The sequence below is a fragment of the Montipora capricornis genome, chromosome 3 (assembly GCF_036669925.1).
Source record: "Montipora capricornis isolate CH-2021 chromosome 3, ASM3666992v2, whole genome shotgun sequence".
Lineage (NCBI taxonomy): Eukaryota > Metazoa > Cnidaria > Anthozoa > Scleractinia > Acroporidae > Montipora > Montipora capricornis.
In genome coordinates, this window is record NC_090885.1 from 18,099,102 (window position 1) to 18,116,601 (window position 17,500).

The window sequence follows — 17,500 nt, forward strand, 5'->3', positions numbered from 1 at the left end:
CCGCCATTAGTTACGTCCTTTGCCGAAAATTGTTACTGTTTCAGATTCCACTTTCAAAGATTTTATGAGAGTGTTCTTTCTGTTTTCGCAGTGGAAAAGGGGGACGACATGCTTGACTTTAGCCGTCATTACACTGGAATTGTAATAGGCGTGGCATGTGCAGCAATTTTCGCTATCCTATCCGTCATCACATTCAGTCACACTCGGAGAAGATTTCGGGAGCGTCGTCATGGCCGAAGCTTAACTCGCACAAATCGCCACTCCGTGTCGTTCACAGAAAATGATGTTGTTCAACAGAACGCTCCGCCAACCTATGATGATGGTAAGAGTATTTTTCGGTTTTTGTAGTCTAGCTATGTAAAAGCACATTTCTGGGTTCATACTGGACAACCATGTCGGTCTTGAAACGATTTCTTAATCGATGAGGATTCGGGAATACTCGGAAAAAATCCGAGTGTTCCAGTTCATTCACCTGGGATAACAGTAGACCTCTCATAATGGCAGCCAAATAAAGTATTACTCTGTTTAAATGCTAATAAGCCTTTCTAGTCTCGCTACCGCGAACAAATTACAAAGGAATATTTGTTTCAAAATGAAAGCAGTAGGTCTAACTTACATAAATACAAAAGAATGTAAAAGTGGTCGCCATTTATGAAAGTGGTGTATGTAACATCTCTTTCAGTACAATCGAGGATATGTTGGTGTTACTTAAGTCTCAAAATGATTTGCACAAGGTTGATTTGAGTCCAGCCCAGGGTAACAGGCGCCAAAGTTATTGAGCAGCTTGTAAGTAACTGAGGGGACGCGTAAGGCAAATGTTGCAACGAAAAACAGCCTCCTATATACTTAAGTTATGTTGTTCTGGTTAGAGTTTGATCGCAAGCAAAAATGACGTGTGATAACTTACTCTTATGGCGACTAAGGCGGGATCAAATGAGACGAAAAACGGAAGCACTTTCTTAAACATCAGTCGTTTCGTTTCGTAAGTTGGTCATTAACACTAGGCATTTGCATAGTTCTGCGGCTATGATTGTATGGACACCCGTTCATGAGTGACAGAAAGGTTAAAGATATTGTCCACTGGAAGTTGCGAAAAGATGGAAGCAAAAACCGTAAAAGAACCAAGGCTGTAAGAGTGCTCAATAGTTGATAGAGCTTCGTGCCACATAACCGGAGAGCGGGACTTAGAGCTTGGCTGGCCCATCACTTTGTAATCTATTCGTATAAGGACGATCTACCGTAGGTACCAAGGAGGGGAATTGGTCCATGGGGTGGGAGTCGATTCGAGGTTCATTCTATTTCAGAGGTATAATCCGTCTTCAAAAATAAGATTGTGACCTGCTGGGCTGACGTTTGCGCCAAAAACGCAGCCCGGCAAAGTCCTCCACCGTCAATGTTGCAAGGCGCATTTGAATATGTAAAAAAATTCCATTCTAATGTTGCTATTCTCACTTGATTTCAGTCATGCGCTTTCCGGAACTTTACCCGCCCACGCCTCTCCAAGGATCATTGGCCACCATCCCAGCGGGGACCCCTCGCGTAGGCTCCCCCATCTCAACACCACCGATACCTCGCCGCCTTTCAAACAGGCCTGGATCCCCAGCTCTAGTGCCAAAGATGGGAACGCCAATTGGAATGCCCCTCTTAAACCTACGGCGCAGCGGGCCGAGCTCGCCACACAGCACATCCAGGGTCTCTTTACAGAGGGGTATTTCTCCGTTGGCAAGGGCGGAGTTGACGCCGCAGCATTCACGCCAAGCCGATCATGCTTCGTCAGATGAACATGATGATGAAGAAGTTGATGATGACGAATTGCCTCCTTATCCTGGCCTCACGAATGTTGATTCAGTGTTGGATCAAGTGAGGGAGACGTTACAACACAGGAGATTTGCTCCAAGGCAAGCATCAAATCCTTCTTTGAGTGACAGTAATTCAGTAAATAGTAATCAAACAAGAACTGAGAGTGCACGCAGAGGGTCACAGACCTCTGTTTCTGGTCGTGATAATTCAGGACGTATCGAGACAAGACTTAGTCCAAACAGGAACTCATTAAGATCAGATTCTGTACAAAGTTTTCAAAACAACACTGGGCAGGGTGATGCGAATCCCTGGGTATTCCCCAAGACGCCGACAATAGCTGCACCCGTAGCAATGCAAAGATCAGTGGAATCAGTCGTTTGAAACGTTTGATATCCGAGGGAGAGCATTACTAACTTCCGTGGGCCAAACCGTTATTGGCGATACAGTTGGATGGATGTAGCTGCGGACCGAAGGGAAGGAATGCATTACTCCCAAAATGGCAACAACTCAGAGTTAAGGCACTCTTATGGCTCCCCCCCTCATCTTCCTTTCGTCCCTCTTGGCCACCACCACCCCCTTAAACAAACAGGAGCTTTTGAAACGCCTAAATAATGTATGTCGCACGTGCAGTATTATTTTTTTCCTCTTCAGCGTCATTGCCGTCGAAGTTGCTAAAGCTCCACTTTGACAACGTCAAGGAGATATCACCAGCCAAAGAGGATCAAATTTGCCAGCACAGTGTATCAGCGCTAATTAAAGTGCTCGGGCTATGTGCCAGCTCATTCAAGCTTTATGCCAGAAAGGAGATCATTCGCACGGTCAACAGCAAATCTCTTCGAGCCACGGAATTCTCATGAATTTAAATTTGGTCGCCTTAATCAACTTTGCCATAAAATTTTCCAATCCTACATCACTCTATTGCAATTCTGTGTCCCGTCAACAACTGATTACGCGCTTGAAGGAGTTAAAAATTTAAAAACTTGTTTGGCGATCTTACAAAGGTCCATTCATTCCGCTGTTCTCTCAGCTTAGCTTATGACACTGAGACGGAAATGGAAAATTAAAAAGTTATCAAACGACAGTTATTTGTCAGACCCGTAACCCCTTTCTTATTAATTAAGCTCATCTGATGGGAATGAAACTTGGAAAGTTTACAGACTATATACGGTTTCCATCTTATCGGAGTTTCATAAATACATCTTTTCTTCATTGTATAAGAGCCGGAATATTTCTTGCCGTTCGCGTTTGACATTCTCTCGCCATTTCAAGAGCAAGAGGTTTGTTTGTAAAAAGCAAAAGCTCCAAGTTTAGACCAAGTGAGGTTTTTTCGCGATATGTCACGCGGTGCACGCGGGAGGGGGAAACGCGAAGGATATTGACGGTGTTTGCGTGCCCGTGAAAGAGATTAGGGACTTTAAGATCTACGACGCGGTGGTCGACGAGAACGCCACGAAACAAGAATATCATTGGTTAAAAGAGGAAAAATAATCGTGCTGCACGTGCAGCACGCATTTTAGCACAAATTCGTGCGGTCCTTTGCACAGCAACGACGTGAAATCACGAAATTTGAGGTTTTGACGACAACGTAAGCGTTCAAATGTGAATCTTTCGTTCTCTATTTTTGCTCTGAAACCGCTCGTACCAATTTATTTTTAGGATACTTCGGCCACATTGTAAGAAGCGAACGAGATGGCCAAACCGCGAGAAACTTACGATAGTCCAACGTTATATTTTGAGGTGACGTTTTCGTCGACGTCGGCGTCGTAGATCTTAAACTCCCTATTTTCACAGGCCAGCATGCACCGTCACTAACTTTCGCGTTTCAAGCTCCCCGCGTGGACCGCGTGACATCTCGCGAGAGAAATGGAGAACTTCGTGTTTTTTGGCAAGTGGTTCTCGTTCTCTGTTTTTCGTCACTTTCTTTTCACGCCTCTTATTCTTGACGTTACTTTTATTTCCCCAGATAAAATACATTTTATTCATAACATAAGTTAAGCCAAAGAATAAATATTTACAAGAGTTCATGAACTCTTGATGTTCAAGTGGAAACTTGAGCTATGGTACAAATCTATGCAAAGACTGAAAATGTAAATTTATTATATCGTAAATTTCATCTACATCTACATTCATAACTTGCAAGATCCTGAATAAGGACATTTTCGCAAGTTCTGCAATGTTCTTGTAATGTTTAGATTGCCTGAGCAACCAAGCCATTATGAAGTTGTTTGTTGTGAATTTTAGAGCATTAAAGGGACAGTGTCATGGATTGTTAGCAAAAATCTGGAAAGCAAAGGAGACCTGTTTACCGATGGCAAACGAAAATTCTTCTAAACGGCTATTTTAGCTCACAGTAACCATTCTTAAGTGTTTTTAGTTACGCGTAGCCAAGATTAAAATGAATGCCAACTTGAAAACGTCGGGCCGACGTCTTCAAAATCTCCTCTTGCATTTTAGATGAACTCCGTAATAACTGAGTGTGGCTCATTTTTCTTTTAAAATGTAATCGATTTTTATCCCACTGCCGTGATTCAGAAACAATTTAAAAATGAAACGGTCACTGAAAGTTGGTTTGGTAGTTTTATGGTCGAAATAAAAGGGGTAACTCCCATGATACTGCCCCTCTGAAGGGAGAAAATTCGTTTGAGCGTAGCGAATTACAACGTAATGTAAATTTATCATATTGTAAATTTCTGCAATGTTCTTGTAATTGAGGGTTCACTTATTTGGAGATTTTGGCCGTTCGGCGTAAGATATGTCTAAAATAAAGTTATTTAATTTATCTGTAGTAGTTTGTCCAACAGTCACGTTTTCGTCTATTACAGTTCACCGTTGTTTGAGAGAGTGCGCAAAGGGAGGCGACACATGGATTGCAAAAATGCGCAAGAGGTCGGAAGACTCTCGCAATTGATGTCGCGAAACATTAAATGTAATGTAGCTTGCTATTTCCGGTTTCCTTAACCTTCCTTTGTAAAACGTATTCAAATCTTATTTGTTGCGTGACGTCGATGAAAGATGATTCAGGTCTAATGCCCAGCGGTGGATCAGTTGGTTTAGCATCGGACTACGGGGGAGGTCGCGGGTTTAAGTGTTCTATCCCCACCCCCTCAACCCCTTATCCCCAGTGTGGCCCGAGTTCGATTCCCAGACTCGGCGTCACATGTGGGTTGAGTTTGTTGGTTCTCTACTCTGCACCGAGAGGTTTTTCTCCGGGGTACTCCAGTTTTCCCCTCTCCTCAAAAACCAAAATTTGATTTGATTTGCGTTTATTTGTAAATTTTAATTTAAAGTGTCCCCAATTAGTGCTCTACAGCGCTAGAAGATTAGACACTTAAATGAAGTTCCTTTCCTTTCCTTTCCTTTCGTGTAATGATGTTAAATGTAAGAACTTGTTTATTTAAAAAAGGAAAAGGAAGAAAGTGGTTAACAACAAGACTTCCTTGCAGACTAATACACTGCTGGAAAATCCCAAAACGTTTATATACTGTCAGACGCTTCCGGAGCAGTGTAGCTGACCCGGAATTTTTTCATGAGTTGTTCCCTGAAGACATTTCTATAGGCGGAAATAATATCCTTAAGTGGAATGGCAGTTATTTGATGAAATATAAAATATGAAAACATTTGCTTTTCCCCTCTCCCCAAAAACCAAAATTTGATTTGATTTGCGTTAACTTGTTAATTTCAATTTACGATGTCCCCGATTTCAGCGCTAGAAGATTAGACACTTAAATGAAGTTCCTTTCCTTTCCTTTATTTTCTTCTCCTTTCCTTTCCTTTCCTTTTCCTTCCTCGTGTAATGATCTAAAAAAAGGAAAAGGAAGAAAGTGGTTAACAACAAGACTTCCTAGCAGACTAATACACTACTGTAAAATCCCAAAACGTTTATATACTTTCAAACGCTTCCGGAGCAGTGCAGCTGACCCGGAATTTTTTCACGAGTTGTTTCCTGAAGACAGTCTTATAGGCGGAAATAACATCCTTAAGTGGAATGGCAGTTACTTGATGAAATATAACACATGAAAACATTTGCTGGTATGTAAGTTGAGGGAAACCCATAGACAGTAGTAGCCCGATAGAAACTCTTCGAGGCAGAGGGCAGAGGATCAACAAATTGACACTTGGATGGATTTTTTTCCACTGTCGCGATTTTGTTGTACCCCCCCCCCCCCCCAAAAAAAAAAGAAAAAGAAAAAAACGAATCGACAGATCTGATTTGAGTATTTGTCTTTACTATATGTTTAATTTCCAAAATCTCTTTAACCTTTCCAATTCTTAGCATCCTAATCTGTCCAAACTATACCCTTACCCTTACCCTCACAGGGAGATTTCAACTCGTTACTTCAGGCCTAAATCGGGATAAAAGATTTAGTTCCCAAGAATGCAGGTATCACCTTTAAAGAGCTTCATTGATCCTTTACCGAAGGGATACAGGAGTACGCGACGCCGACAGTCCGAGGGGAATTGAGTGTTCTTACATTTGCCTCAACCCGGGTTGAGGTTTGCCATTTCTTTCAAACACTTTCAATGATTCTACGAAAAAAACGAGTAAACCTTTTGCGAACGTGGAATAATGCCGATGAGGTCGAGAGTTCCGTATCATTTTACTGTCTGCTCTGAGAGGGCACCTTTTGTTGATTCTTGCATTGGATATCAAGGCTTACGAGCTTAACCTATGGATACCACACAGCTTATGTTTGACGTGGGAAAGTCATATGACAACAAACGCCTGTGATTGATTGATTGATTGATTGATTGATTGATCGATTGATCGATAGATCGCCTCACACGTGTTCCATAAGAGTTAATTGTTTAGACACATGCTAAGCCTATTAAAATTGGCATCTTCACGGCTCCGCTGGGAAATTCGAAATGTATCTCGGCTTTGACTCAACACAAATAAAGAGCCGGGCAAACAGTTTACAATTTCCTTTTCATATCGAGTTATCAGGGTTGAACCTTTCATTTTCGTCATGGTTGTGAAAAAGACACTCAGAATCTACGAAAATTCTCCTTCGTGCCGTAACGAAAAGCCTCCATGCCGACAATGTCAGCAGGCTTCAGTCAAAAAACTAATAATTCACCAACGCACTGTGAAAGACATTCCTCGATATCAGAAGCACATGACCTTTAAGCGTGCAACTTGCAATTCTCTTCGTTGGTAAAAGCTGGGGATTTTAATCAGGACAGCAATTTTATTCCCAAATATGGACAAAAATAAGATCGCGGGAAAATGAAAGAGACTACGTTACATCCAAATAAGGAAATTTTTAAACTCAAAAAAACTCCAGCGCTGAACAAGATTTAAACGCTTCAAGTGCATGTGCTTCTGTCGGTATTTTATGACTATTTTCCTTATTTGGATAACTTTTTGTTTATTTTATGTACCACCAGGAACTTTAGGTCAGGAACCCATGACCCGGAGCCTACAGCTCCCAAACTGGGCCTATGTAACGGCATTTTTACAGACCGATCTACTTTTAGACTATCTTTTCCCGAAAAGGCAGTTCCGGTTCGGTGACCCTATGACGTCAGCTTAATTTCTTGTAATTGGTCATCGGGCTCCTGTGGGAGTCTCATTCGCGGGAAATTCAATCTAAAAGTAAATCGGTCTGTGAAAACGCCGTGACACGAACACAGTAGAGTTGTAGGCTCCGGGTCATGGGTTCCTGGTTTTACGGTAATCCAGTGTTATTGTTACCACAACTATTATAGTCTACGAGAATCGTATCAAAACCTCTTTCTTTTTCTTCCTCCGTTCTTTCGTCTTTTCCATAACCTGCGATCAGGCCCAATTGCGCACTCATGTCCGCTCATGTCGGCCCCCGCTACAATCGTTTCTTCGTCCCCCCGTGTAGAGAATTACCATGGAGCCTGGTCGCAAGTTGTCTCGATTTCGGTTTATTATTCTTCTTTTTCATAAGCAAACTGAATAAGCAAGCACTGCAAAGTAGAGAAAAAGAAACTACCTACACTCGTTTTAATAAGAAACTTTTTAATGGTATTTTTTTATAAGAAAGGTCAGGCTGAGATAAACCAACATTTTTAAAAATATACTAAGAACATACGATTACCCAGGTTCAGAGTTACTGAGTTCAGAACATCTCTGTTTTGCTCATTTGCTTTTGTTTTTGTGAGTAGCTAGTATAAAAGAAGGTAAAAGAAATGTAAAAACTCAGTGTAGTCTAAAATGACAATATACTCACTGATATTTACATTTCTAACATTAACAATGTGGTTTTCTTATTTCATGATACCATGAAGTCGAACTTTAAATTATAGTATACTACAGAACTTTAAGGACATGTTAGAAAATGTTTTCAGGCTCAAATCGCAAACAAACATAAGAACGTTCAGCCAAACTCAGCCCCAAAATTAGACGTTCTTATTTAAAAATGTTAATGCTTCCGTGTTTGTTGTTTGTATATATGCTTGCATCGATGGAGAGGATACTGCTCGTTTTCGTGCACATATCGTAAAACCGATCTAAAAATGAAACAGGAAGTTTATTGAACCTATGACCGAAACTTACCGTTTTGCTGAAGCGATGCATTAGGGTCACGTACCTAACAGAGCGATGCTGACAGCCATGTCAAGTTTTGCGCTGGTTTTCTTTTCGTTTCCTTCCTCGAAATGAAATATAATTGCAACTAAATTATTTTTGTGTAAGGAATATCCTTACGGCGATTGAGGTTAAGTATCTCGAAAGCCATGTCAACCATCTGTTAATATTTTTCTTGCAAAAGTCGGAATACGCTTTTGTGTAATCTTTTAACGCTGTTTTCTTTCACTGCAATCATTGGCCCATTTCCAAAAAGGTGAGATACGCCTTATGAATGAACACCATTGTGGAAAAATTCTCACTGCAGTGCCCGCGGGATTTATGAATGCGAGGAATGGTGGCCCAACCTCCCAGGGGTTTTGAGGACTGTGACAAGGGAACATGGCTAATTTGAGCTGGAGAACAAGGGAACAAAGACAAAACACCTCAGGGAACAAAGCAACATAAACCATTTTAGGCATCAAAAAGCTGAGAACAAGTTTGAAAGTTATTTCGAGAACAAGGGGACACAAGCAAATTTGTAATGCTGGGGAACAAGGCCTCCACTGGAAGGACCTCAGTCTTGAACCCGTTAACTTTGGAGAATGCAGTAACTTGCTCGCCAAGACACATAAGTTTATCAGAGAGGTTAAAGGATCGAGAAAATGCTATAATAATTCCATGTTTAATTGCATCCTTGAATAACTTCTTTCCTCTCTCCACGGCTCCATATTCTGTTCTCGAAAGTCGCACGCAGAGAAAGCAGAAAGGAAATGCGATATGATCTTGCAGGCGCGTTTCAGCAGGCTACAACGTGTACGTGTCAAGTGATTCTTTAATTACATCGTCCAAGTATAAAAGAGTCAATCAAGGTTTTGCTTTCTCAGTGAGATTACATCTCTGCAGAAGCAGAATTACAAAAAACTATCTTATTAGTTCTCCAGTTGCAAAAAGGTTACCATTCTCAAAATGGCCAAAAGTCTTTCTTCATTTCATCTCTTCGCGGGATTCTTGATCGTATTCAAGTTGTTGCCAAAAGGTATGTTTATGTGTTAACGAAATACCTCAGAAAATGTAAAAGCCTTTAAACTGTCTAGTTTTTTAGTTCCGGTTGGTCCTGGTTTAGTACTTGAACTTGGGGTTCACATTCCGTCTTTCTGAAAACTCTTTTGCGGAGGAGTCTAAGATTAAAGAGCCTGGTCTCCTCACGATACTCTGCACACGTGAGTCAAACTATGCATGGTTACTTTGTTTAATGCCGTAAACTTGCATGGACTTTCAGAGAGCCGGTCCACCGATGATTAGAAACCGACACAAAAAGAAACAATTTCTTTCAATCCCCTTAAAGACTAAACTAAAATGGGCTTCCCCGTTTCTCTCGAGTCTTCGAAGAAAAGTTTTTTCAAAGTGATGCTATGTCGCCGCAATGAAAACCAAAACAAGAAATAGCGTTGTTTATTAACTTTCAATATTGAGAAAATAGTCGTTCCTTTATTGCGTATATTTTGTGGTAGGCATAGTAAAAATTGTTTGAAAAGATTCTCGGTCTAAATACAGGAAAGAAAACGTGATAGTGATTTGAATTTTGCACCAACTCCGTTTAGCTTGAACAAAGAAACCGAGAGTGTAAGATTCTTTGGTACTTAATCCCTCTATCATATCGCATAACCGGATGTCTGATTGTGTAAAGTCGAACTTTCTCGAGAGTGAAGTTATCACGACCCTTTTCGTGTAAGATATGGGCCAATACTGCTGCTCTTTTTCATGCACGGTTGCTCGTAAAAGGCCAATGTATATTTCGATCGCTTGTGAAAGACCCACCGTTTTGAACCCAGTGGGCTCCTGGGACGAGCGGACAGGGTTTAAACCCGTTCGATCCCTTCTCCTAGAACATTGTTTGGCTCACCCAAACCCTATGTTGGTCTCGTCATCCAAGCGTCCTCAACAAAGTTCGGCCTACTCCGCAGTCGGTTTCAAACGGAGTGTGAGAGCAATTCTACGACAGCATTGATTTATTTGACTATTTCTAGCCTTACGGTAGCAAGCGTTTCCATGGGGGAACAAGATTTTCGATGTTTTGGCCTGGCTAAAAATAGGACGAGGCGAAAAAAGAAAGGGGGTAGGGGTCTTGAATTCCCTGCCCTCCCCCTCTTTCATTTTCTTTGCCACGCCTCATTTTTCGCGCGGTAAAAACATCGAAAACCTTATTCCACCACGGAAACACTTGCTACTCAGGCTATAAGATTTGTGATATCGGCTTCCGAGAGCCCTTCAGGGTCACTAGCGACACGAGCCTAATCACGATTCCCAAACAAGCTCTATTGCGTGACTACGCACTGACAGCAGTCTACATCCTCAGCCAATCACAGTTAATAAAGTGAAACCACATACGTTTACCTTGCAAAGCGCTGATTGGCTCGTTTGATTGTCTTCAACTGCTGTAGTAAATTAACTTGAGTTTTGGCTCAACGATCATTTATTTAAAGACCTTTCTTGGGTTTGCTATGACCTAAATGGCGTACTGCATTAAATATTACTAACAATTCTTCGGTTATTTCCGCTAAGCCGTTGTCAACTCAACCGTCTATCGGATACCCTAAATTTTATCTCTCAGATACATTCGTCTTTTTTTAATTATAGAAAGTTTATGGTTGGGTGAAAAGAGCTGCTTTCGTGGAAATATAACTCTGTCATTCAAAACGACATGAAAAATATTCATGCACAGATATTTGGATATAGACCTTCGCCAGTTCACGGGATATTTGCCGATCGTACTCGAGTCGAGACCAATGCTTTTTGAATTTGTCACGGTCATCTCGTCCAGTCGGCGATTTCTTGTATGATCTCAAGGGATACTCTCGAGGGCATAAATATTTATGCAGAAATGTTTATATGAGTGTAAATTTATGCACTTCGATTCTGCCCATTGCTATTCCAATTTAGGCTTTTCTCTGGAATGTCACACGTGCTTTTCAACAAAATCCTGGGATGATTGCTTGGAAAACAGCTGGGTTTTCAAATGCCCCGATGACTATGATACATGCTTGATGACGTTTACTTCAAAGCTGCGGACTAATGGCCAACAGCTTGACGAATTTGCAAAAACCTGCTGGTTCCAGGTAAGACTTTAATGCTTTTCATTTACTTCAATTCCAGAGGCTGACCGTTACCTTTGCCATCCAGCACTGTCCTTTAATGGTTTGTTGACAAAAGTTTGTTATTGATGAAAAAGTGTGACTATCAATGGAAAGTTTAGATGTTTCTGTTAACCTTTGTTCTTTCCGTTATAAAATTCCACATCAGAGTCCATAGAGCAATACCGTGGTCTTATGATTCCAGTTTTCTGTGGATTATTCTCCTCCTCCAAATGGCCGATTTCTTGGAATGAAAATCGACCTACAGTCCTGGACAAAAAGAGTTGAAACCAGAAAAAAAGGCCAACAATTCTACGTCTCCCCTCTCCCCTTCCCCTTCTGCAGACATTTGGCATCGCGTTTTACGCCAAACGGTAAACGTTAGACTGAAAATTGCGTTTTACCCTTGGAAAAGTAAAAACATGTTTGACGTTATAGAGGTCAAATTTTGCCTGTTCTCTACAGATATCGAGAAACTTCATTAAAGAGAGAGAAATAACGACATGCAGCAGCCTGTCCTTTGCCATTTGTCGTGTCCCGCAAACGTGATGGTAAATCTCTGCAATGATCTTCTGGAAGAAGACGAAGAACCTTGTTTTTGTTTTTTTTTTTTTGAGGGAGTGGGGCTGGCAAAGCGGATATATATATAGGTGTAGATGAGGGGATTAAAATTACGTATTGCATTTATAATTGCATGTATAATTAACAATTATTTCTTGAACGCGCGTTGGATATGAGATGGTAAATAGCCAACGAGGCGCGTAGCGCCGAATTGGCTATAACCAGTCTCATATCCAACAAGCGCGAATGGAATAATTGTTTTTTTAAATTCCGTAAACTCCAAAAATTTGGAAGTACGAAATGTGAGCGAAAAAAGCGAGAAAATCCGAGCGAAATCGAGAAAACTTGATGAAGATGCGATGTTGTGTAATACCCTGTAGTCAGACAGACGTAGGCTCATCACAAAAACATTTCTTGCCTTTTCGCGTACTTCTAAACGTCGGGATTGATCCAAACTATCCACAAAAAAGTTTTTTTTCTTTTTTTTTTTTTCTTTATTCAAAGAGAAATTTTGCTTTCCGGCGAAAAAAAATTTTAGTTCAAGTTAGCAACACTTAACGCAATCATTTACCACATAAGGTCAAACTAAGGTATATGAGCTGATAACCGAGATTGAGTGAACCAATCAGAGCACGCGAAATGCATTATCCGAGGATGAGAATTTAATAATTTATGTTACTCCCCGATTCTTTCAGGAAAAATGCAACGACAAAAAGTGCCGAGAGGAAATTACCGATCGAAAGCAACATGGGAACATCACAGCAAACTATTGTAGTCAACGATGCTGCACTGAAGACCGATGCAACACTGGGATTGTGCTTCCCAGTATTGAAGGAGCGAGCTTGTCTTCAACCTTAGTTATAAATTGCATGACTATTTTACCTATTTTAAGCTCTTTAGTTGTGAATTGCCTATCATAGTACTGATAATCATTAGAATCACGAAAGGTGCAAAGTGGCACCACGATAGAATTTGAGCGCCGGATAGTTTCTCATGGAATAATTAGTATGAAAGGTAGATCATCTTAAAAAGTAAAGAAATCATACGCCAACAATTTAGGTTTTTCAACCTTTTATAGCTAGAGACAAATTAAAATAGATTAAGCCCGAGAAGAAACTCAAATGCCAGGAGAAACACTTGGCTAGTTACCAAGCGTGCTGAAATTTAATTTCTGAACCAACGGCGGCCAAGACACTGATCCCGTTGGTGCTAAGTCCAAGCGGGATTCCGATACGGGATTGTTATGCAAATTCCAAGGTTTAGCAGACTTATTAGGGGCCATCCAGGCCGGAACGACTTATCGACGGGCTTGTCTTTACAAAAGCCATAGCTTTGGTGTTTTGTTTAATTCAATTGTCTGTTATTATTCAGCCTCTTGCATATATTAAAAACTAAAATTAGTATATACCGGTAAATTCATGTTGTTACTATAGTTACTATATCACTGAAAATAGTAGAAAAACTGAATGAGAACCGGAAGGACAAAAGAAGGCGTAATGCAAACGAAAACTGACACAATGACGAAGATTAAACTGAGCAATTTAGCACCGTGGATTTACTTAACACGTATTCCTTCCTTTTTGATGGATTCCTGGTCTTTGCAGAGTTTAGCCCGCAAACCGCCTCTTCATAACCTATTCCACGCGGTTTGCATCCGAATTCGTTTTTGAATGCCGCGGGAACAAAGCTTAGGGAATTGGAACTAATAAATTTTTCTCGGAGATGTCACGTCTGAGCTAGGAAAGCTAGGGACATCCCCTGACTCGCGCGATCCTCAAAGAAAGAACTTGTTCATATATATATAATTTTTAAAAATTGTTCAAAGGCTAAGAATTTAAGACGTACCCTGAATATTGGCAGGGCAAATCGAGCCTCAAGGGAAGAGGTTTTGTTCACTTTCATAATTTTTTTCTGAATTCATGTAGAGTTTAACCAAGATGTTTCTTTAAATAAAAATTCTCAAGTCTTGAGAGGGCTGTATGATTGCTTGTCGATGGAACTGGTTTTTAGGCGGTAATGTCACTGACTAGTCCTGTTCCGGCACTTCCTCTTACCCCGGCCCCCGCCTTGAAAATGGGCCTGGATTCCAGGCCCATTTTCAGGTCGGGGTGAGAGGAAGTCCCAACTGACACTCCCAACTGAGTGTCGCTATTGCAGTGTTGCTTTTTCAAATCATGAACAGACAGAAGCAACAAATTTTAGTATTAATCAAAGCACTATATTACATGGAATGCCGTAAGAATACCACGTCTTTAAAACCAGTCGAGTGTCTCTTTTTTTTCGGTAGTCACAAAAGTGCATACCCCACAGATATTGTAAGGACGTTCGCGCCCATTGCGACTGCGCATTTTTTCGCGCATGTCACGCACACGTCATGCATCGCAGACCACGAAGGTAAACACGATGCTAAAGGCGCAGGCGCAAACATTTTCCACAAGAATGGAACGTGAAAGCGCGTGGCATTATGGGATAGCTGTGGACCCAGGTCTTCTCAAAAATGTCACGCAATGACGTGACAGTGCGAATATACCATCGCTTTGAGAACTTCGCAGCGATTTTACTCTCTTGAATGCTCGGTGCCCCCATTTTTCTTTCCGTAGATCTCTTCTTTTTCTGATTTTGTTCATTTTGACAAAAAAACAAAAAAGTCTGTGCGGGAAAAGTTACAAATATTTTGCATTTTATTCTCTCGTGCCGGAACGAAGTTTTCTTTCTCAGTCCAATACGTATCGTTTATCAAGGTCTATTGCACCTCAGAAAAAGACATAAGCTGCAAAGGTTAATTTAGTAATATTAGTTATGTTGAATTGAGTACGTTTACCTGATCTAAATTTCACTAATGTAGCTTTTTGCTGACAGTTGTAAGCTAAGATCGTCTTAAAATAACGCAATCTTCTAAAAGTGCATCTCATGATCTCGAAAACTAGCACGGTGACCGCCCATTTTTTTTGCCTTTTTGCGTGGCAAGTTTAAAAAAAGTCTGTACGTGGGACCATTTTGAGCGCGAACGTCCTTAAGTACCGATCGGGTGAATCCAATTTGATGTCCTTCAGTATTTCCAAACTCCCTTGCGGCGATTAGAACACCCTCACTTTTCCCACTGAGCTTTTAAGCGCGTTAGACCACTCGATCACGGTGACGGAGTTCTGGTTTATATTTCGGCGAGAACAAACATTTAGTTTGGAATCTTTTCCTCCCGCGATGATTGACACAGTATTAAACCTCACATCTGAAAGTATTTGATAAAATGGACGAAATCTTTTTCTTTGAGAAGGGCAAGCTTTAAAGGTAAGAAGAATTTCCTACGTTATTTCTAGATCTTGCTTCGTTCCTGTGTGTTCCACTGTGAACTTTATTTTGCATAGAACGAATACTGCGATTAACCTGTTTCTTGCAAACCAGTTTGTCCCTCGCCTACTCCCAACTGAGCGGTTGCTTTATAGCTTATTGCACCGGCATCGTTCAGTTAAGAACGTCTTGCTCATTCTCATTGCTCATGCTCATTTCTTTGTTGTTTTTGCCCGGGGGTTACTCCCTTAAAAGGGCTTACTGGGGACGTGCGGCCAGCCAGGGTATGTTTTTCGGCATTTTTGTCTTGAACAGGTTATCAAATTTATCATTTTTTGTCTTAATCAGGGTATCGATTTATCAATTTTTGTCTTAAACTGGGTTAAATGTCTTAAACAGGGTATCAAAAATCGGAATTCTGTCTTAAAATGGGTAGGAAAATCAGCGATATTTGTCTTAAACAGGGTCAGGGTATGAGGGCCGCTCCGCACCTCCCCACCCAGGAATATATCTAGTACCCCCCCCCCCCCTGGGTGTTTTTGTGACTGAGTGGTATAAATGAAGGTGTAAAACTGTGCTCTAACAGAATAAACTCAAATACTTAACGACGTTTTTAACATCAACAATGTAGTTTTCCATTGAAGAACAACTCATTTTCAGTTGTAGTCTCACTTTCAATATACCACACAACTCTATACGAACACACGTTAAAAACGTTTTCATGCACGCTCAAATCGAAAACAATAATAAGAACGTTCAGCCCCGAAATTAGACGTTCCTCAGTCTAAAAAAGTTAATTACTTTACTTTAATTTACTTTATTGAATTCGTTGCATTCTAAAATTACAATTTATAAGTGCATAAAAATATACAACGTTAAATGAAATGGATATTGTAATAGGAGCAGGAAACAGGACAATGTCCCAATTGATATGTTGCCCCGAAAACTGAACAGATGTGCATGTTGCTTTTATACGTGTTGTCGGTCAAATCCTGTCTCAGGTTGAACCCTTTTTTAACTAGGTTAAATTGGTGATCCTCATTTTACCTAGGTTGAATATGCACTCTGCCAAGTGCTATCAACCCCCAAAAGCAGTCACATTTTCTTTCCCTCCATCTCTGTCTTACCTATCTCAGCATCTTATCGGTTTCTGTATAGTTCATACAAGTACCCATTCAGTCTTTGTGCACTTACATGTACTCGAACCCGGACCCTCCAGATCCATAGTCCTGTGTCTTCACAAATACACTACAACGACGAACATGCTCAACACAGAACACTTCTTTTCATTATTTACTCTACATCTCGTATAAACTATATCCATTTATAACAACCAAAACTAATCCTAACCTGACCCTATTTTTCTCTAGGCTTAATTTGGGCTCCAAAAAAGTTTCTTCAATTCATCTGAGACGAGTGCGTATTCGCCCTACAACAGGTAAAATGAGAATCACCAATTTAATTCAACCTAAGAAAGGATTTTACCGGTAACATACGTGCTTGCATCAATTGATAAGATACTGTTTGTTTTCGTGCACGTAAAACCGACCTAAAAATGAAACAGGAAGTTTATCGTTGACTGAACCTAAGACCATGGCCTACTGTTTTGCTGAAGCGATGCATGAGGGTCACATACCAGACAACCATGTCACGTTTTGCCGTTCCCTTCTCGTTTCTTTCCTCGAAATAAATTATTTCATCGCCTCTAAGGGTGGGTTCAGTTGACCCTATTCCGAGATAAGAATACGTGGAGAGACAATTTAAAATGGTATATTTGGCGTTTTGAACCTAAGAGGATGATAAAAATATGTTTAAAATAGCATTTTAGCAGGTGTTTCACAATTTTAATGTGAATCTCTGTAATAACGAAGGATCAATGGCAAATCTCTTCATGTTACAGAAGTCTGTCTTGCCAATGCGGTTCAGTTTCAGCAGGGCTGCGACATGTACATCGTCCATGTATAAAAGAGTCAATTCAGCTTTTGCTTTCTCAGTGAGATTACATCACTGCAGGAAACAAAGTTAAGTTACAAAAAAAGCATCTCATTAGTTCTCCAGTTGTAAAAAGATCACCATTTTCAAAATGGCCAAAAGTCTTTCATCATTTGATCGCTTCACGGGAATCTTGATGATCGTTTTGTTGCCAAAAGGTATGTTTATGTGTTGACAAAATACAAAAGTT

The 17,500-nt window shown here is 40.6% G+C and overlaps 3 protein-coding genes across 3 annotated transcripts in view; all 3 read left to right on the forward strand.

Moving 5' to 3' along the window:
- LOC138042481 (uncharacterized) overlaps positions 1-2,878 on the forward strand; it is a 12,343-nt gene extending 9,465 nt beyond the window's left edge. Inside the window, exons 6-7 of the mRNA XM_068888385.1 lie at positions 92-322; positions 1,463-2,878. Of these exons, the coding sequence (XP_068744486.1) occupies positions 92-322; positions 1,463-2,181 (950 nt within the window). The 3' untranslated portion in view covers positions 2,182-2,878. The remainder of the gene's footprint in view (positions 1-91; positions 323-1,462) is intronic.
- Positions 2,879-9,141: 6,263 nt separating this feature from the next.
- On the forward strand, positions 9,142-14,000 carry LOC138042482 (uncharacterized). Its single transcript, XM_068888387.1, has 3 exons — positions 9,142-9,374; positions 11,279-11,454; positions 12,726-14,000. Exons 1-3 carry the CDS (start codon positions 9,305-9,307, stop codon positions 12,948-12,950), a joined length of 471 nt encoding a protein of 156 aa, XP_068744488.1. The 5' UTR covers positions 9,142-9,304; the 3' UTR covers positions 12,951-14,000.
- Positions 14,001-17,310: 3,310 nt separating this feature from the next.
- LOC138041173 (CD59 glycoprotein-like) overlaps positions 17,311-17,500 on the forward strand; it is a 5,526-nt gene continuing 5,336 nt past the window's right edge. The window contains exon 1 of the mRNA XM_068886944.1: positions 17,311-17,468. Within this exon, the coding sequence (XP_068743045.1) occupies positions 17,402-17,468 (67 nt within the window). The 5' untranslated portion in view covers positions 17,311-17,401. The remainder of the gene's footprint in view (positions 17,469-17,500) is intronic.